The sequence below is a fragment of the Heptranchias perlo genome, chromosome 7, assembly GCF_035084215.1.
Source record: "Heptranchias perlo isolate sHepPer1 chromosome 7, sHepPer1.hap1, whole genome shotgun sequence".
NCBI classification, from domain to species: domain Eukaryota; kingdom Metazoa; phylum Chordata; class Chondrichthyes; order Hexanchiformes; family Hexanchidae; genus Heptranchias; species Heptranchias perlo.
Window position 1 is genome coordinate 39,187,441 of NC_090331.1, and position 17,343 is coordinate 39,204,783.

At 45.5% G+C, this 17,343-nt stretch overlaps 1 protein-coding gene across 2 annotated transcripts in view; it reads right to left on the minus strand.

Moving 5' to 3' along the window:
• Window positions 1–17,343, minus strand: part of scn1laa (sodium channel, voltage-gated, type I-like, alpha) — a 157,989-nt gene that overhangs the window by 104,099 nt on the left and 36,547 nt on the right. For both annotated transcript variants that reach the window (XM_067987358.1, XM_067987359.1), the window contains exons 12-16: window positions 12,040–12,172; window positions 6,778–7,016; window positions 5,555–5,728; window positions 4,952–5,308; window positions 4,043–4,519 (exon numbers count right to left, since the gene is read on the minus strand). In XM_067987358.1, the coding sequence (XP_067843459.1) occupies window positions 4,043–4,519; window positions 4,952–5,308; window positions 5,555–5,728; window positions 6,778–7,016; window positions 12,040–12,172 (1,380 nt within the window). The remainder of the gene's footprint in view (window positions 1–4,042; window positions 4,520–4,951; window positions 5,309–5,554; window positions 5,729–6,777; window positions 7,017–12,039; window positions 12,173–17,343) is intronic.

Consider the following 17,343-nt stretch of genomic DNA (forward strand, 5'->3'; position numbering starts at 1 on the left):
CGAATTAGCTGAAGACTGGCTTCTGTGATGGTGGGGATATCGGGAGGAGGCCGAGATGGATCATCCACTCGGCATTTCTGGCTGAAGATGGTTGCAAATGCTTCAGCCTTGTCTTTTACACTCACGTGCTGGGCTCTGCCATCATTGAGGATGGGGATGTTCATGGATCCTCCTCCTCCCGTTAGTTGTTTGACTGTCCACCGCCATTCACGACTGGATGTGGCAGGACTGCCGAGCTTTGATCTGATCCGTTGGTTGTGGAATCGTTTAGCTCTGTCTATAGCATGTTGCTTCTGCTGTTTAACATGCATGTAGTCCTGTGTTGTAGCTTCACCAGGTTGGCACCTCATTTTTAGGTACACCTGGTGCTGCTCCTAATAATGTCATATTATTATTGTTTTTGGACTGGTTATTCTTGTCTAATATATTCAAATGTTTTCAAGTTTCTAAGCAAACAAAAATGTGTCCATGTAATTATAATAATATAATGTTTTAGTGCGCAAAATTAACTTTTCTATTTAGAACTCTCATGGCATGTATCCTCGCAAGTATCTAACAACTGTTACACAGCAAAAGCCATTGCACTAAACATTTTGCACTAATTCTGTTACATTTTTGCATATATTTGAGCATCCTAAGCCTTGGCTTTTTCCAACCCGTGGCCAAGATTTTTGGGTTTAGGTAAGTGGGGTGTGTCCCCACGGGAAAAGAGTTAGCACTCCATATTGGGCGAACAGGAACTCTATAGGGGTAATTTTAATCTTTATCTCCGGGCAAAAAACAGTTGATAGCAAATCAGCAGCCCGTTTTATACCTTACCCAATTTTATTTTCCATTGAAAAAGTTAAAATTATCCACTATGTATGGATTTCTCAGTAACTTGGCTTGGAGATTCTTATGCATGGGTGATGAGTTTCCTGCTTATCAAACCAAAAAGCTATTTAAAAAAAAAACAGCATGACATTTACCTTTGACTATTTAAGACAGGATTATGACAACATTCCGAGCAATACTTTTACATTGTTCCATCATGTTTCCATTAACCTTTTTAGAACAGCACTAAGGGACTAGACCAACAGTTTTGTTGAAATACTACTAATAACTGCATAGCAGAAAACCTAAAAGCATTAATCTATTGCTTTCACCTCTTCTAAAATATCTCACAAATTAAATGGGAAAGAATTCAGGTGTAGCACTGCTGTTGGAACTGTTTGTATATTGTTTGGAATTTTTGTAACAAAGGCTGTGCCGAATCAGGAGTATAGAAGTGCCTATACAGATCTCACAATACCGTGTAACGTATGAAATATGTCTACTGACATTTTCTTAATTTTTAACAATGAAGTGTTCCATTCTAATGCTGCATTACTCCATTACAAATACTGAAATAGAAACCTTATCTACAACTGTACAATATGTAGGTCAGGGCTTGATTTTGTGCGCTCCGGAAACACTACAAGCTATAAAATGGCAGAATACCAACTTACCATACTGATTAACAGAGACAAATACATTCAAAATACACACTTAGCAAGCAGAAAAATGGGAAACTATATACAATTTAAAACATTTGGTTAGAATAAGGATCATTACTCTTGAGATTTATATCACTAACATTACACAAGCAGGATAAAAGTTTTCTTAAGTAGCTCTAAACTCCATCACATAATTGTGTTTTAGGCAGAAACATAACATAATAGAGGAAAGGTAGATTCAGAAAATATCTAAAATGCTGCACTTTGGGAAATAAATAAATGTGTCTGGTCATTACAAGAAACAAACAATATGGAATTATTGTTTCCCTCAGAAAATCCTACAGGATTTTTAAACTTGCCTTTCAAGATCCTTTTACTTAATTGTGGTAAAATCTTACAAAATTTACAATCTGTTCTATGAGGGTCTAAAATATTACTTTCAAAGAACTGTAACAGTCATTTTAGATCTGTGACATACATAATGCTACCATTTCAACACATGCAAGACCCAAATCTATTTCTAGCAATTCAGTAAAAACTGTGCAACAGAAGCAAGTTTGTCGCATGTCACAAGCTCTGTACAACTTCAACAATAACAACTTTCACTTATTAACACCTTTAACATACCAAAATGTCCCAAGGAGCTTTACCAAGCAGCCTTTGGGAAAAGAGTTCAGAAAAGTATTGGATGGTTTGGTTAAAGATCTACGTTTCATGAGGCTTTTTAAAGTGGGAAAGAATGTAGAAAGGCAGAGAGGTTTGGGAAAGAGAATTCCAGTGTTTTGATAGTTGAAGGCTCTTATCCTGAAAGTGCAGCAGAGGGAGAGTGAAATACACAAGGCCTGAGTTAGAAGAGCAGAGAGTGCAAACTGGGACTCAAGGCTGAGGCTGTTGCAGAGATAAGGCAAGAATTGTAAGGAAGAATTTGTAAAAGAATAAGGAAGAATTTGTAAAAGAGGATAAGGATTTTGAAATGAATGCATTGGGGAAAAGGGTGCTTGTTCAGGTGAGCGAGGACAGAGACAATAAATGAAGGGCCGCATGGCCTGTTCCTGCTCCTATTTCTTATGTTTTTGAGCTGGAACCGGGAATGTTAGATGGCAAGTGGGAGGCTGAAGAATCTGAGCCAGGAGATGAAGATGACATGGATGAGTTTCAATGAAAGTTTAGGTGAGATAGAGAAATCAGTGTGAGATCTTAGACAAGTAGAAACAGGCAGTCTTGGTGATCAATAGGGTCTGGAGTTTGAAGCTCAGCTCAAGATCATCAAATTACATATGGAACTGACTTCATGCTTACAAGTTGTCGATGGGCAGCGTGCAAATAGCAGCAAAGCCAAAGATGACCATGTGGATGCAGGAGGGAAAGACTGCAGCAAACATGATGGTTATGTTGGGAAAGTTAAGATGAGGGCAGTCCCATGGAGAAGAGATGGTGCAGCAGGATGGAATGTGGAATATATCGAAGGCTGCAGAGATCAAGGAGAACAAGGAGAGATAATACGGCTCATTGGGAATCATAAAGGATGTCATTGGCAACTTTGACCAGGGTAGCCTCATTGCTATGGACAGGATTCATACTGGACTGAAAGGATTTAGACAGGAAGTGGTACAAGAGGTGGGTAATGAGATGGAAGGCGACAATGCTTTTGAGGACCTCAGAAAGGAAAGGAAAATTAGAAATGGAGTTTTCGGTGGAGACAATGGTGGGGTGCTTTTTGCGGAGGGGCATAATGGTAGCAGTTTTGAAGCGGGGGAAACAGTGCCTGTAGAAAATCAGCTGCTTATGTTGAAGATGTCAGTGGCCATTGGGTGGTCCATCAGGTAGTTAAGTGGTCAGGACCTGGGTTGGGAGGGGGTTGAGGGAGCAGGAAGTGAGTCTCATATAGGAGATGAACCTGATGAGAGCTGGTGGAGTGGAATAGGGAGAAACTACTGAATGTTGTAGGAGCTGAGGAGAAGGGTCAGGATCAAGCGAATACAGTAATTAATGTAGAAACCGTTCCTCTTTAGGAGTCCATTTTTATTAGTAAGTTAAGGAAATTAATGATGGGCTAATGGTAGCATCATATAGTTACATTTAATTATTCACTCTGCACCATTCCTATTCCTAGTCTTATAGGATTTTTGAAAGAAATATTGTGAAGAACTGATGAAAACAGAAAAACGATTATAAATGACTGCTCAGGTTACTTTTAGTTTATGGTGATTGTATATTACCTTGCATTAGTATTAGAAATGCATGAAATTAAAGACAATTTTTTCCCATTTATTGTTGGTAATTCTAAGAATTAAATTAAAAATTAAATGGATTAAAGCACAATTTCTCAAAATCACACAGCCCTTTCTTGATTTGTCATAGTTTTTATTCAAGACAAATTATAACATTAAACATACTAACTTGTAATTTATATGACTTTAGACTGAGTTACTTAATGTTTATTCTTTATAAATGCTGAAAATCTTGAATTATAACAGTCTTACCTTTATTTGAAAGATCATGCCATATATAACTATAATTCACTTTGATTTTTTTTAATATAGCAGAAAAACAAAATGTTTTCTTACCTCTTTGCTTCCTTCCAGGTCTGATTCACTGGTAAAGTCTTCTGTGTTTAGGTTTTCAAAATCTGACTCTCCCACAGCTATTGGTACAGTTACAGTGAGGCTTGGGTTGTGAATAAAGGACATGTAGTCACTTTTATCTGCACTGTATTTCCCCACAATACAGCCAATTCCACTGGTGGTGCAATTTCCATCCTTATGATAGTCAACCTCTTTACTGATTTCAACTGTTGTATGATTAGAGATGTATATGTCTTTCTTGTCGTGCAGGTCATCAAGAGGTTTGATGTCTTCTGTGACGTTTTTCCTGATAAAGGCCTTCTGAAAAGATTCTCGTACATTTCTTTTTACATAATCAATGCCTCTTTGTATCCTCCCCACAGCAATCTGTAAATTATTCATTTCACTGTCATCGTCTGTAGCAGCAAGGTTGTCAGCACTAAATGAGCTCAGTAGCAAGGCCAAAAATAAGTTCAATACCTGGAGGTCAAGAAGAGCATAAATTTGTTAACCTTCCAATTGATTCTATACATTCATACAAAAATTAGGCAATGTATAGCTTTTTCTGTTTTTATTTCCAGATTTCCAGCATCTCCAGTATTTTTTATTCATAATCTCAGGCAATTTACATTACATGCAATGCTTGTTCTATGAGCCATAATGGACCTATATACCAGGGACTGTTTTCTACCAAGGCAATAATTTTAGCTCAAATCTAAGTGATTATTAGGTACAGTATGTGATCTTAAATTATTTTCAGAGAATCTTCAAACAGTAAGTGCTACAAATAATTAAAAACATAATTTGCATAATGCACTATTAGCACTAACTACCTTTTAATATTTGAGTCATTTTTCTTTTTCACTTACTATTGTGACCATAAAAGTGTTTCAAAAATATTTTGCTACGTACCACAAGATTACCTATTACCATGACCATCATAAAGACGACGAGGCACATAGACTGATTGGCTACTTCCATGCAGTCCCACATTGTCTCAATCCATTCTCCACACAACACACGGAACACGATTAGAAAGGAATGAAAGAAGTCGATCATATGCCAGCGAGGCAGTTCAGAGTTTTCTGAAATTTTCCTGAAATTCTCCTTGTAGCTCTTACCGAAGAGCTGCATGCCCACCACAGCAAAGATGAAAACAATGATGGCTAACACCAAGGTCAAGTTGCCCAAAGCACCTACTGAGTTGCCAATAATTTTAATCAGCGTGTTCAGTGTTGGCCATGACTTTGCCAATTTAAAAACTCTCAGCTGAAAAACAATGGTTCAAGATAAAAATTATTCATCAGCATAATAATATGTTCTTCTGAAGCTTTACCATTTACTTCTTAAAGTTCTCACATCTAACTCTTCTGAATAAAATCAATTAAAATGTAATAAGCAATTCACCAAAAAAGAACATAAATCATGGAAAGTGCATTTTTTAACTAATTGTAATATTGGTGCATTATAATGTAGACTATATAAAACAGGTATACATAAAATATTTATAATTACCAATCGGAAAGATCGCAGCACAGATAGTCCTTCCACATCAGCGAGACGAAGTTCTATTAGACTGAGGCTCACAATAATGCTATCAAAAATGTTCCATCCTTCTTGGAAGTAATAGTAAGGATCCATGGCTATGATTTTGAAAACCATTTCACCAGTAAAGATTCCAGTAAATACCTGGATGAACACAATGGGGGTTATTGTTTCTTTTTTAAAAGTTTCACTGAAAGTTGCATGCAGTGCAGTTTCTGGCTTCTGGCCCTCAAGGGATCAACAAATATAATAAATTGTTTGAGAAATTGAAAACTTTTGAGGGCCAGGCATTCTCAAAATTGTAAGACAAGTACATTCATATATAGCTAGTGCTCCAGACAGTCAGTTTTTAATGATTTTCATTGAAAAATGGCATCTTCTTTTCCTCATGGCATTCAATCATTTATTCAGTTTTCACATGAATGTTCCATTTTTTCGCATTTTGTTATTCTCTGCTTAGAAACCTGGGCCTTGCTATCATGTTTTTAATGGGGGCATAATCGTTTAAAATAAATAGGTTAATGCTTCCGCTAAAATAGCAGAAAGAAGAATTTCAGATGAATGCGATAAGTGTACACGTATTATTATCCCACCAGGTTATTTCAAGGCCTTGGCTTTTTCTTCAATTTGAACTGAAAATTGAATTAAAGAGTCTTAATGATTTAAATTAGCCTTTTGCACACTCACCATTACTGAGACAATACTGAAATTGATCTGGCACTTTGTTAGTTTAGATTTTGAATCTTTTTTTGCAGCCATAGACATTTTTCATAGCTTTACGTTCCAATAAGCTTAATTATAATATATTGGCAAAAGTCTCATTTTTAGGCTGAAATCAATGTTCACCTTAATGAACTATAATGTAACAGTTGATTGTAGTTGGACAAAGTTGTACTACCTGTTAACGCATATGGACATTCAAGTGGGATAAATAAACCTATCAGAACCTTTTTTTAAAGAGTTTTATGATAATATTAACAGCCACTTAATGGGTGCTATTTCAGCACAGCTGGCTACCTTGTTAAAAATGTTACACATGCACTGGCTAGCAACACTGAATGTATTATTGGTCAGTAAATAACAACTAATGTTGGCCTGTCTAATACAGCAAACAAAACTACCACATAAAAAAATTGCAGGGCTCCTTCTGGGACACACTATAGGTCAGGTGATATCGTTCACAGAACACATACCAAGTTCCCATATGAGAGCACATCTTCAAATTTTTTTGTCATTGGTTGATGTTCCATGGCCATAAAAAGGGTGTTCAGCACAATACAGATAGTAATACCGAGATCTACAAATGGGTCCATCACAATTAAATGTATGATTTCCTTTATTTTTAGCCAGTGTGGATGGCAGTCCCAGATCAAGAAGGTATTTGCAAATTTATACCAGCATGGGGGACATTTCTGTCGAGATTCTTCAAGTTCTACAAAATGCAAACAAAATAGGGTTATAAAAATGTTGCTAAAGTAAAGAAATAACTTAGGATATGCCAAATTTATGAGCAGTAACAGTAAATGATTTTATATAGTGCAGAAAGTAAACATGACATGCATCGTGATATAGAAAACATCTCAGGTATAATGTCAAATGTCCCCATGAATGCCAATTCTTCTTCAAATATCTGTGGTTTGTTAGGCAATGTTTGCATTTTATGGATTAGTGGACTGACAGGGGGGATCATTAACCACTCAGAACGGGCAGGAGAAGGGCGGGTTAAAAATTCAAAAATCTGAAACCTGTCCCCAGCTCGCCTCCAACTTTCGGTTTTAACAGAGACGAGTTGGGGGGCGGTCGACTAACCTGCTCGCTCGAGGCGGGTCCATCATTTAAATATTTTAATGAGGCTGCGTGCCTCAAATTTAATCTTGGTTTTACGTTTAATGCCTATGGGCCGGGTTTCCAGGGCTCGGGACAGCTCAAGGGAAGCGAGAATGCCTGGATCCAGCAATTAAGTGCCTTTCCAGCACTGCTTGTGAGCCAGGAGGAGCACTCTTGCTTCTCCTCAGCCCACCAAGCAAACCTGTTCACAGGCACCCCCCACCACCCCTCCCCCCGCACTCGGACCAACCAATTGGAACGACCAGAAGACGTCGCCCCGTGATCTGATGCCCCCCCGCCGCAGATGTCCTCCCCAGGACTGAAAAAACTGAATGCAACTGGAGCAAGATTTATAAGATGCCCAGTAGTCAATCAAACCTTGCAGTTTCAGTACGTATATATTGTGAAAGTTATATGGTATGTTAATGAATTGGCTCCCTGACTTTGCCTTAAAAGTTGCTGATATTTACATTTTAAAATAAGTGTTGACCTGGTGCTCATGCCCAGATCTGTTCTTAAGGAATATATGTGGCCTACAGTTAGGACAGCAAACAGCCCACACCACAGGTATATTTCACACAGGAATCTGGGGGAAATTGCTTAAAATATAACTTCAGAATGGGTAGCTATTTTCCCCCTCTATTTATTGACCCCTCTTTTCATTCAAAATGAGGCATTTTGTTTCTTCAAGCCAAGTGAAAAGCCCAAGGAGGTATTTAAAAATGAATCCTTCAAATGGATTTTTGTCTGCTCATTTTCTCACAGCTCCACAAAAGGTTTCCCTATTCCAGTCTATTTTTGGATAAATAAAATCACCTGTAATTATCATTCTATTGTTGCTCTTCCCTACCTCTTCTTGCTTAATTATTTTACTCACACTTTCACTCGCCTCCTGCACACGACAACCTAGTGTAGCATAATGCTGCCAGCGATCCGGCATGTGACTACCATCAGTATTATATCCTATTCATTGACCCTAATAGTTACGGGAAGGCGGGGAGGGAGCGGGGGGATCGTAGCAGCCGGGAAAACCGGAAACGTGGGTAACCCAGAGGTCCTGCCAAATTTAATGGCTGGCATGCGGAAGACCTATGGCACCAGTCCGCAGCCGGTGATCGGAGAGGAGGGAGGAAAGGAGAGATCAGAATAGAAACATAGAAAATAGGAGCAAGAGTAGGCCATTTGGCCCTTCGAGCCTGCTCCACCATTCAAAATGATTATGGCTGATTGTCTAACTTAGTACCCTGTTCCCACTTTTTCCCCATATCCCTTGATCCCTTTAGCATTAAGAAATATATCTATCTCCTTCTTGAATACATCTAATGACTAGGCCTCCACTGCCTCTTGTGGCAGAGAATTCCACAGTTTCACCACCCTCTGAGCGAAGAAATTTCTCATCTCGGTTCTAAATGGCATACCCCGTATCCTGAGACTGTGACCCCTGGTTCTGGACTCCCCAGCCATCGGAAACATCCTCCCTGCATCTTGTCTGTCTAGACCTGTTAGAATTTTATATGTTTCGATGAGATCACCTCTCATTCTTCTAAACTCTGGTGAATATAGACCTAGTCGACCCAATCTCTCCTCATACATCAGTCCTGCCATCCCAGGAATGAATAGCCAGGGGTAAGATCAGTAAGGCCCTGGGGCAATCGGAAAAGCCTTTGGGAGATCGGAAAGTCCTTGGGGGTACATCAGAGATCGGGGGAAGATCGGAGGCCTTGGGGAGATTGAAGATCGGAGGCCTTGGGGAGATCGGAAAAGCCAGGGGTGCATCGGAGATCAGGGGAGATCGGAGGCCTTGGAGATTTGGAGGCTTTGGGGAGATCGGAGGGAGATTGTGGGTTGGGGGGGAAATCGGATCGCTGGGGGAGGCGGATCAGCCGATCATGGAGAGGGAAACAAGTTAGCTTGGGGGGCAAGGGGAAGCACTCCTGCTCCTCCTAGCCCATAAGCAGTGCAGGAAAGGCGCTTACCTGTTGGATCCGGCCGTTCTCAACTCCCTCCAGCTGCCGGGTTTCCCGAGCCCTGGGCATTAAATCTAAAAGCCTGCTAAAATTTGAGGCACGCAGCCTCATTAAAATATTTAATTTATGGATCTGCCTCTGAAGAGCAGTTTAGTTACCCGTCCCCAACCCGCCTTCGTTAAAACCAGAAAACCAGAAGTGAGCGCATTGGAGGCGGGTTTCCGATTTTTAAAATTTTAACCCCATTCTCCCACCCGTCCTGGAGGGTAAAATTCCTCCCATTATCTCTCTCCCTTTTTTCTCGGTCCATCAGATGACTCAGATGCTACTGCCAGGCAGAGTGAAGAAGAAAACCTTGATAACTATACATGGCCACTCATTCTTAGCATGCCAAGCGCCAGCTAAGAAATAAGCATCCCGCATGATTTGGATAGTGAATTTGAGGGGACTACACTTGAGGATTCACTGAATACAAATGAGCAGGAGCTGGTGGAGGTGGCAAAGAACGCCAAGGGAAGAGATAACTGGAGGGTCCTAACATCCTAGTCTATTAAAGGGGACAAGGATCTAGACTTTGAGGGCCCCAAGACATGTTGGAGAATGGTGGAAGGCACTACACACTTGGGTGGGGTTCTTACCATGGCATAGACATTCTACAGCCAATTATGGAGTGTGTAGTCATTTCAAGCCCTTTGCAACTGAGACCCTTCTGTCGGGGTCTGTGACACCAGTAACAGCATCTCTGAAAGATGCTCAAACTGGAACCATGCAGGCCCTGGGCTCAAACACTTCCCCTGCCTTGATCAAATCATTGGTGTCTTCTGTCTCATCATACTGAAGGCCCTCCTCCAATGGTAGGTCTATGTGCTGTCCTCATTGCACAGAAAAGTTATTCATGCAAGCTGCATACCACAATCATATGGGACAATCTCAGTGAAATGTTTTGAAGGAAACAATCAAAGCTGTCCAGGCATCTGAATCTTTGCTTCAGAGCTCCAATGGTCTGTCTGATGAAGGCTCCAGTTGAACAGATATTCACTACTGAGCTTTTGTTTTAAGAGGTGTTACAAGCCATGTGTTCAAGGGATAGTCCTGTCTTCAAGAAGCTAGACTTTAACTTGCCAAACAGTGGGGGAATGGTTGACTGAGAGTATAAATGCATCTTGGTAGTGGTCAGGAAATTGGGCACAGACCTGCATGATGTGCTATCAGTCATCACACACAACAGTTGAACGTATATTAGGCAGTACCTTTTGCAATTCACGAAGGCAGCAGCATTGTGGATGGGAGCAAGCAGGGTGACATGCATGCAGTCAATGATGCTTTGGAGGAATCCTGCAATCTCAGCGAATCCCACAGCAATATCCTGCTACCTCTTGATGTCAATGGGGAAATTGATGAATCTGTTTTAGCAAATAAGGCATCAGTCATCTACTTAATACAGGAATGGACTGCAGATTAGCTGAGGTTGCTGAAATTCCATGTAGCAGCCTGGAAGGAGCAGGAGACAAAAATGGTCAGGGCCACAGTGACCTTGAACACAACAGGCAGTGAGTGATGTGCTTGATCTGGCAATTGGCTGCAGGTCTTCTTGTAGGATTTAATAGCTCTGTCAATGTCTCTCTGGAGAAACAAAGCCTTCTTATACATTGTTCTTCAGAGAACTGTGGTATGTTCTCTGGGCCTGTAACTCTGCTGGGAGTTTCTCCGAGCATGCCTCTTTCTTTTTGCTTTCCTTCGAGCTGCAGCTGTTTAGTCCTTCCTCATTTTCCAGAATAGAATTCTGAGAAGCACCCCCATGAAGATAAAAGTCTGAAAACTTGAATGCCAAAAGCCCCTACACAGACCAGGGCCTGCAATAGTAAATTATAAACTTGTACAAATTTTAGGAAAAATTACCCCTAAGCAGGTGCCAGAAAATATAGCAGGTGAGAAACCCTTTAAATTGCATTTGAAATGGTCACCTGAGATTTTCTACCACTCATGACTTGCAGGCGGAACAAAGGAAGTGGCATGAATGGGACTGGTAGGTCGGAAAATCACGTTGGCATCTCAGTGATGTCACACACACCAATTTGCATGTATTCATGATGCTCTTGTCTGTTTAAGGTGGGAGCTCTGGCCAACAGGAAATCCACCTTCCCCCTCCTTAGACAATAGGGTGATATCTGGAACCAGCGCTATCTCAGCAGGACCAAATCCCACAACATTTTCCAACTGCTGCCAACTCCCTTTTCAAGCACAAACAGAGCAGCATAGAAACAAAAATCACCCCCAAAATGTTTTGAGAGCTGAACTGGACGTAGCTATGCCAAAAAGCTATTGGGGCAGATTTTCCTGTTGCTGTGCCTCGGCATAAAGGATCTCCTATCGGCAGAGTTCCTGGAGGAAAATCAGGCAGAAAGGACTGTATGTCGGTAAAGGAGCTTACCTGATTTTCCATCCATTTAAATTAATAGAAGGGAAATCAGCTGAGCTCCCGCACCAACATGCGCTTCTCCCCATCCGATCTTTTTCTACCTGGTGTAAATGCACCCTGGCGATCCATATGTCCAAAGGCACAAACAGGAAAATCTGCCTCATTTTGTTTTGTCTAACTAGGCTTTGTTTTCCAAAACAGATGTTCTGAGATGCTGAAATATAATGAAAGTGTTGACAAACCTTCCATAGTATTTGTGAGAATACTGGCCACACTTAAAGCTCTCTGCCTTTGTATGGGATCTTCCAGCAAATCCATAGATACTTGATAAGATCCCGATCTCCTCTTCTTAAGGTCTGTTTCTGTGTTAGTGCCCTGCAAATGATGCACACCTCAATTATTCAGTTTTATCTCAATCTGTTAACTTCCAAATGTATTTCTTAAAGATTGTGGTAAAATTAAAATAAATAATAAAAGCAATAACTTGCAAATTTATGGCATGTTTTCCCTGCAGTACACTTTTATTTGTTCTATAAAACATATTTGTTTATTAAAGAGACACTGGACTGGATTTTCATGCTGCAGTGTTACTATCTGCATCATTGTCAACCTCTCAGTAGCAGTAACAAGAGATCTACCACCAGGTTTAATTTTCTTCTTTCTCTAGCATTGCCAGACACTCAAGTGAGGGGAAGGGGTTGTCCAGTTTGAAGGAGTGAAGTCGGTGGAATTGCTGAGCTGTCAGCTAATTTCTACTTCTTGTGCTGCAGTGAGAATAAAACCAGTTACAGGCTACTCTTCTTCCTGCTTTATTTTTATTCCTGAATGTGCTTTTTCGAGTAGACAACTGGAATCTTGTGCTTCGTAGAGCAAGCATGCAGATGTGTGTTCAATAACAATTGATGAGGCCAGTTAAAGAGCATGTTTAAAATGGAAAACTTGGCACACTGATTACTGGAGTCGTACTTTGCCCTCTCCAATCTGCTAGCGACGGTGAAAAAAATGGCCACTATAATGCCAAAACCCATATAAGTGGAGATTTAAATATGGGCAATAGCAAAATACTGCAGATGCTGGAAATCTGAAAAAAAAATCCAGAAAATGCTGGAAACACTCAGCAAGTCAGGCAGCATCTGTGGAGAGAGAAACAGAGTTAATGTTTCAGGTCAATGACCTTTCATCAGATCTGGATGGTCCAGTTCTGATGAAAGGTGATCGACCTGAAACATTGGGCTCGATTTTAGGGTCGGGTTACCTGCGGGTTTCCAGCGGGGGGGCCCCGAAAATCCCGATCTCCGATCACGTGACCGGATTCAGACGAAATCCCGGCCACTTCCGGGTACCGCGCTGACGTGCGGGGCTGCGCGCGCAAGCCCCGCTGGTGGGAATCCCGCAGGCAATTAAAGCCAGCGGGGTTCCACTTGAGAGCACTTAACTTGCTCGTTGTGGTCAGTTAATGAGCTGAAGCAGCTGTCAAAAGAGGAAGTGTGGGATTTTACGGTCAAAGCAGTCAGTTTCCCACACTGGGGGAAACAGGACCCTTCAAACCAGGCGTGTTGCAGCCAGCAGCCTGTGCCAGGTGCCAAGGTGCGCTCCACGGGGGAGCGCCCTCACCCACGCAGGAGGCCACCGCGTCACATAGGGCAACCCCTGCCCTCCACCAACCCCCGCCAAGCCAGAGGACAGACCGACACGAAACCGCAGCCCCAGTCCGAGGACCCACCCACCTACCCTGCACAACCCCTCACACCAACACCTGCCAGATGGGTGGTGCGTTGACATCGTCGGAGGACGAACAGGATGACCAGCCCCAGCAGCCTCACAGTCCACGCCGTCCGCCTCGGAGAGGTGGGGCCCCCCAACACGGTGCTGCGGCACACCCACCTGCACAGCAGGAGGGAGGGCAACTGCAGAGAGAGATGCGTCGCAGGAGGCACTACCCTCCGCACAGGGTGTACAGAGCGAGGCTCAGCTTCATGGACCTCTCCGAGGAGCAGTGCATACGGAGGCTCAGAGTCAATCGCCAGGTAGTCGCCGACATCTGCAGCCTCCTTAACGACGAGCTGCTCCCTGATGGACCAAGCAGCATCTTCTTACCTGTCGCCGTCAAAGTCACCACTGCCCTCAACTTCTTCGCATCCGGTTCCTTCCAGGGTGCCACCGGGGACATCACCGGGGTCTGTCAGTCCTCTGCACACAAGTGCATAAGGCAGGTCACCGATGGGTTGTTCCGCAGGGCCTCCCACTACATCAACTTCGCCATGGACGAGCGCAGCCAGATGGAGAGGGCGGTTGGATTCCATGCCATGGCCGGCTTCCCACGGGTGCAGGGTGTAATCGACTGCACCCACATCGCAATACGGGCACCTCCGCATGAGCCAGGGCTGTTCATCAACAGGAAGGGGTATCACTCCATGAACGCCCAGCTCATCTGTGACCACCGCCAGAGATTCCTACACGTGTGCGCCAGATACCCCGGCAGCTGCCACGATGCCTTCGTCCTCAGGGAGTCCGCCGTCCCGCCCATCCTGCAGGCACCCAACGCCGGCAACGGCTGGCTCCTCGGCGACAAGGGGTATCCCCTCCACACGTGGCTCATGACACCTCTGAGGAACCCCATCACCGAGCCGGAGCGTCGGTACAATGACAGCCACACTGCTACCAGGTCTACAATTGAGCAGACCATAGGGCTTCTCAAGATGCGCTTCAGGTGCCTTGATCGTTCTGGGGGAGCGCTCCAATACACACCATTCAGAGTGGGACGAATCATAGTTGTCTGCTGTGCCCTGCACAACATGGCCCAACAGAGAGGGGTGCCGCTGGAGGAGGCCCCATCCACACCCGCCACCCACATTGAGGAAGGCGAGGGCGAGGAGGAGGAGGAGGAGGAGGAGGAGGAGGAGGAGGAGGCGGAGGCGGAGGAGGAGGAGGAGGACGCGCCCGAGGATGTTGGACGACCCATGCGCCGAGCCGCGACTCACCGGGATGGTCGCCGGGCCAGGGACGCACTCATACGTCAACGGTTCTCCTAGAGTCAGACACTGCGAGGCGCTCGCATCTCCTCACCTGCACATGCGAGCGGCCATACCAGCCCCCTCCACTGAAGAGTGCTGCCAGTAATCCTGCACCCACAGCAGTGTGCCCAATGGGTGGCAGCAGGTGTTCGCCGTCATGATGGCCTCCACGGAACGCAACTACTGCACAAGCCGCGGAAGAATGGACGAGAGGTGGCAGGAGTGGTGAGAATAGACTATTTAATATGTGGAATGTGACATCATTTAAGAAACAAAGTACAAAATAATAAACACCCTGGTGTATTCCCTTTGTGATTATAAGGCCTTTGGAATTCTTCTCCGGGAACCCCTACGTGGTGCTACCCCTGTGGCTCCAGCAGAGGTAGTGGCAGGTTGCTCGTCTTCTTGCCTTGACCGGGTAGATGCTTTTGGCGGACGGCCCCTGGGTTTCGGTGCCCGTGAGGGCACCTCCACAGACTGCTCCTCCTGCACCGGGGCAGGGGCAGACTCGGCCACCTGGAGAGGAGGCACCATTGCGGGTGCTGGTTGAGAGGTGGGCGACGGGTGGGACGTGGGGACGCCTTGAGAGGCGTCCCCGCTTCCATGTCCCCGGTCACCATCATCCCTCTCTTGGCCTCGGCCCACATCACCCCTTCCACCCTGCTGGACGGCAGTTTGGATGGCATGTGTGAGGCCTTGCAAGGCCACCCCTAGTGTATCCCTCAGCCTGTTGGTGGCGTCGGAATGTTGCTCACCCTGAATCCGTACAGACGTTGTGAGGGCCTGCAAGGACTCGAAGTGGAGCTGTGCGTGACGCTCGAGGGAGGCCAGCCTGTCCTCCACCGCAGACAGTCCCGCACCTACCTGCGACACTGTGTCGTCGGTACCCTCCTGTGCCTGCGCCACCAATGCCCACATGCAGGAGGTGGACTCCTCCATCGCCTGCGCTATTGTGGACAATGCGCGCGGCACCTCTGCCAGCACCTCAGCAATTAGCTGGTGGCCCTCGACGACTCTCCTTTTCTCTGGTGGCCCCCTGGGTTCAGCATCTGGGTCCGGCTGAGCAGAGCCTGGAGATGAGTGCTCCCTCCGTCGCGGACCCTCCGCGGCTGCCCCTGCCACCAGGGTCTGCTCATGCTCACTCGTGCGCAGTGACTCACCAAGTGCTACCCCAACTAGTTGGCGAGGGGGACCCACCGAGGTGCGTGTCTCTGCGCTGGTGGATGGTTGGCTCTGATGTGACGATGCACCCTCAGAGACCGCCATGTCCTCTGAGGAATCGCCCTCCATGCTCGCTTGATCCAAAGACGCACCTGCAAGAGAACAGAGGGCACTTTGAGGCATGTGGACCAACTTGACAGTGCGCCTGATGGCAGGTGATGATACGGTCACTCGCGATCATGGGTGTTGAGTGTCAGCTTTCCCTTACCGCCCATTTCGGCAGCGACACACTCGCCATCGGCCACCGACAGGCAATGTCGCGTGCGGGCGAGGTCGAGCGCCTCCACCTCTGCGTCGGTGAGCTCCACCACTTGCGGCGGCCCACCTCCGGTGCGTGCCCTTTCGCGGTTGTTCTTGCTCCTCTTCTCCTGTGAAGGCAAAACACAGATGTGTGAGTGGGTGCGTCTTGCATCGTGAGACGCATCGAGCATCGGTGTGGTTGGGTTGAGCGTGGCGCGGAACGGATGGGAGGAAGTGTGGGCCACGTGCCCATCCCATTGCATGGGGATTGGGGTGTGTGGTAGTGTTCGGGTGGGGTCAGGGACGGTGGGTACTTGCGTGCACGGCGAGGATGGTGAATGAGTGGCTGTGAGGATTGCTGATGGAGCGCAGTGGTGGCTGTGCAGGAGGGGGTTGTGATCTGCTTGGCGTGATGGTGGGGACGGGATGTGGGAGGGTGCGTTGGTGTACTCACCTTGCCAGACCTAGTCAGGTCATTGAAGCGCTTGCGGCACTGCTCCCAAGTCCTTGGGGTGTTGCCCCTGCTGCTCACCTCCGCCGCCACCTCTGCCCATGCCTTCCTGGTTGCGGCGGCAGGGAACTTGCGCCCATCCTCAGGGAAGAGTGTTTCCCTCCTCCTCCTCACGCCCTCCAGCATCAGCTGCAGTGCCAGGTCTGAAAAACGGGGCGCAGCCTTTCCCCTTGGTTGAGCCATTCTCCCAGACCTCTTGCTTGCAGCAGGAGGGGCTTTGGGAGACTGCCCCTTTAACTGGAGCTCCTACATCGCGTCGACGGTACTGCGCATGCGCAGCCGGCCGGCACGCAGCTGGGGAGCGCAGAACCCGGAAGCAGGCCTTAATGGGTCCAATTATCCCGCGATCGCGTGGGGGACGCGAACAATTACCCGTCCGCGTTTTCGACGCTCCCGGAGGACCACCCGCTGGGAACCCGCAGGCCTGCTAAATTCGAGCCCATTAACTCTGTTTCTCTCCCCACAGATGCTGCCTGACCTGCTGAGTGCTTCCAGCATTTTCTGTTTTTATTTAAAAATGGGCATTAGGTATTTATCAGGAGAGAAAAATTCAGATATTA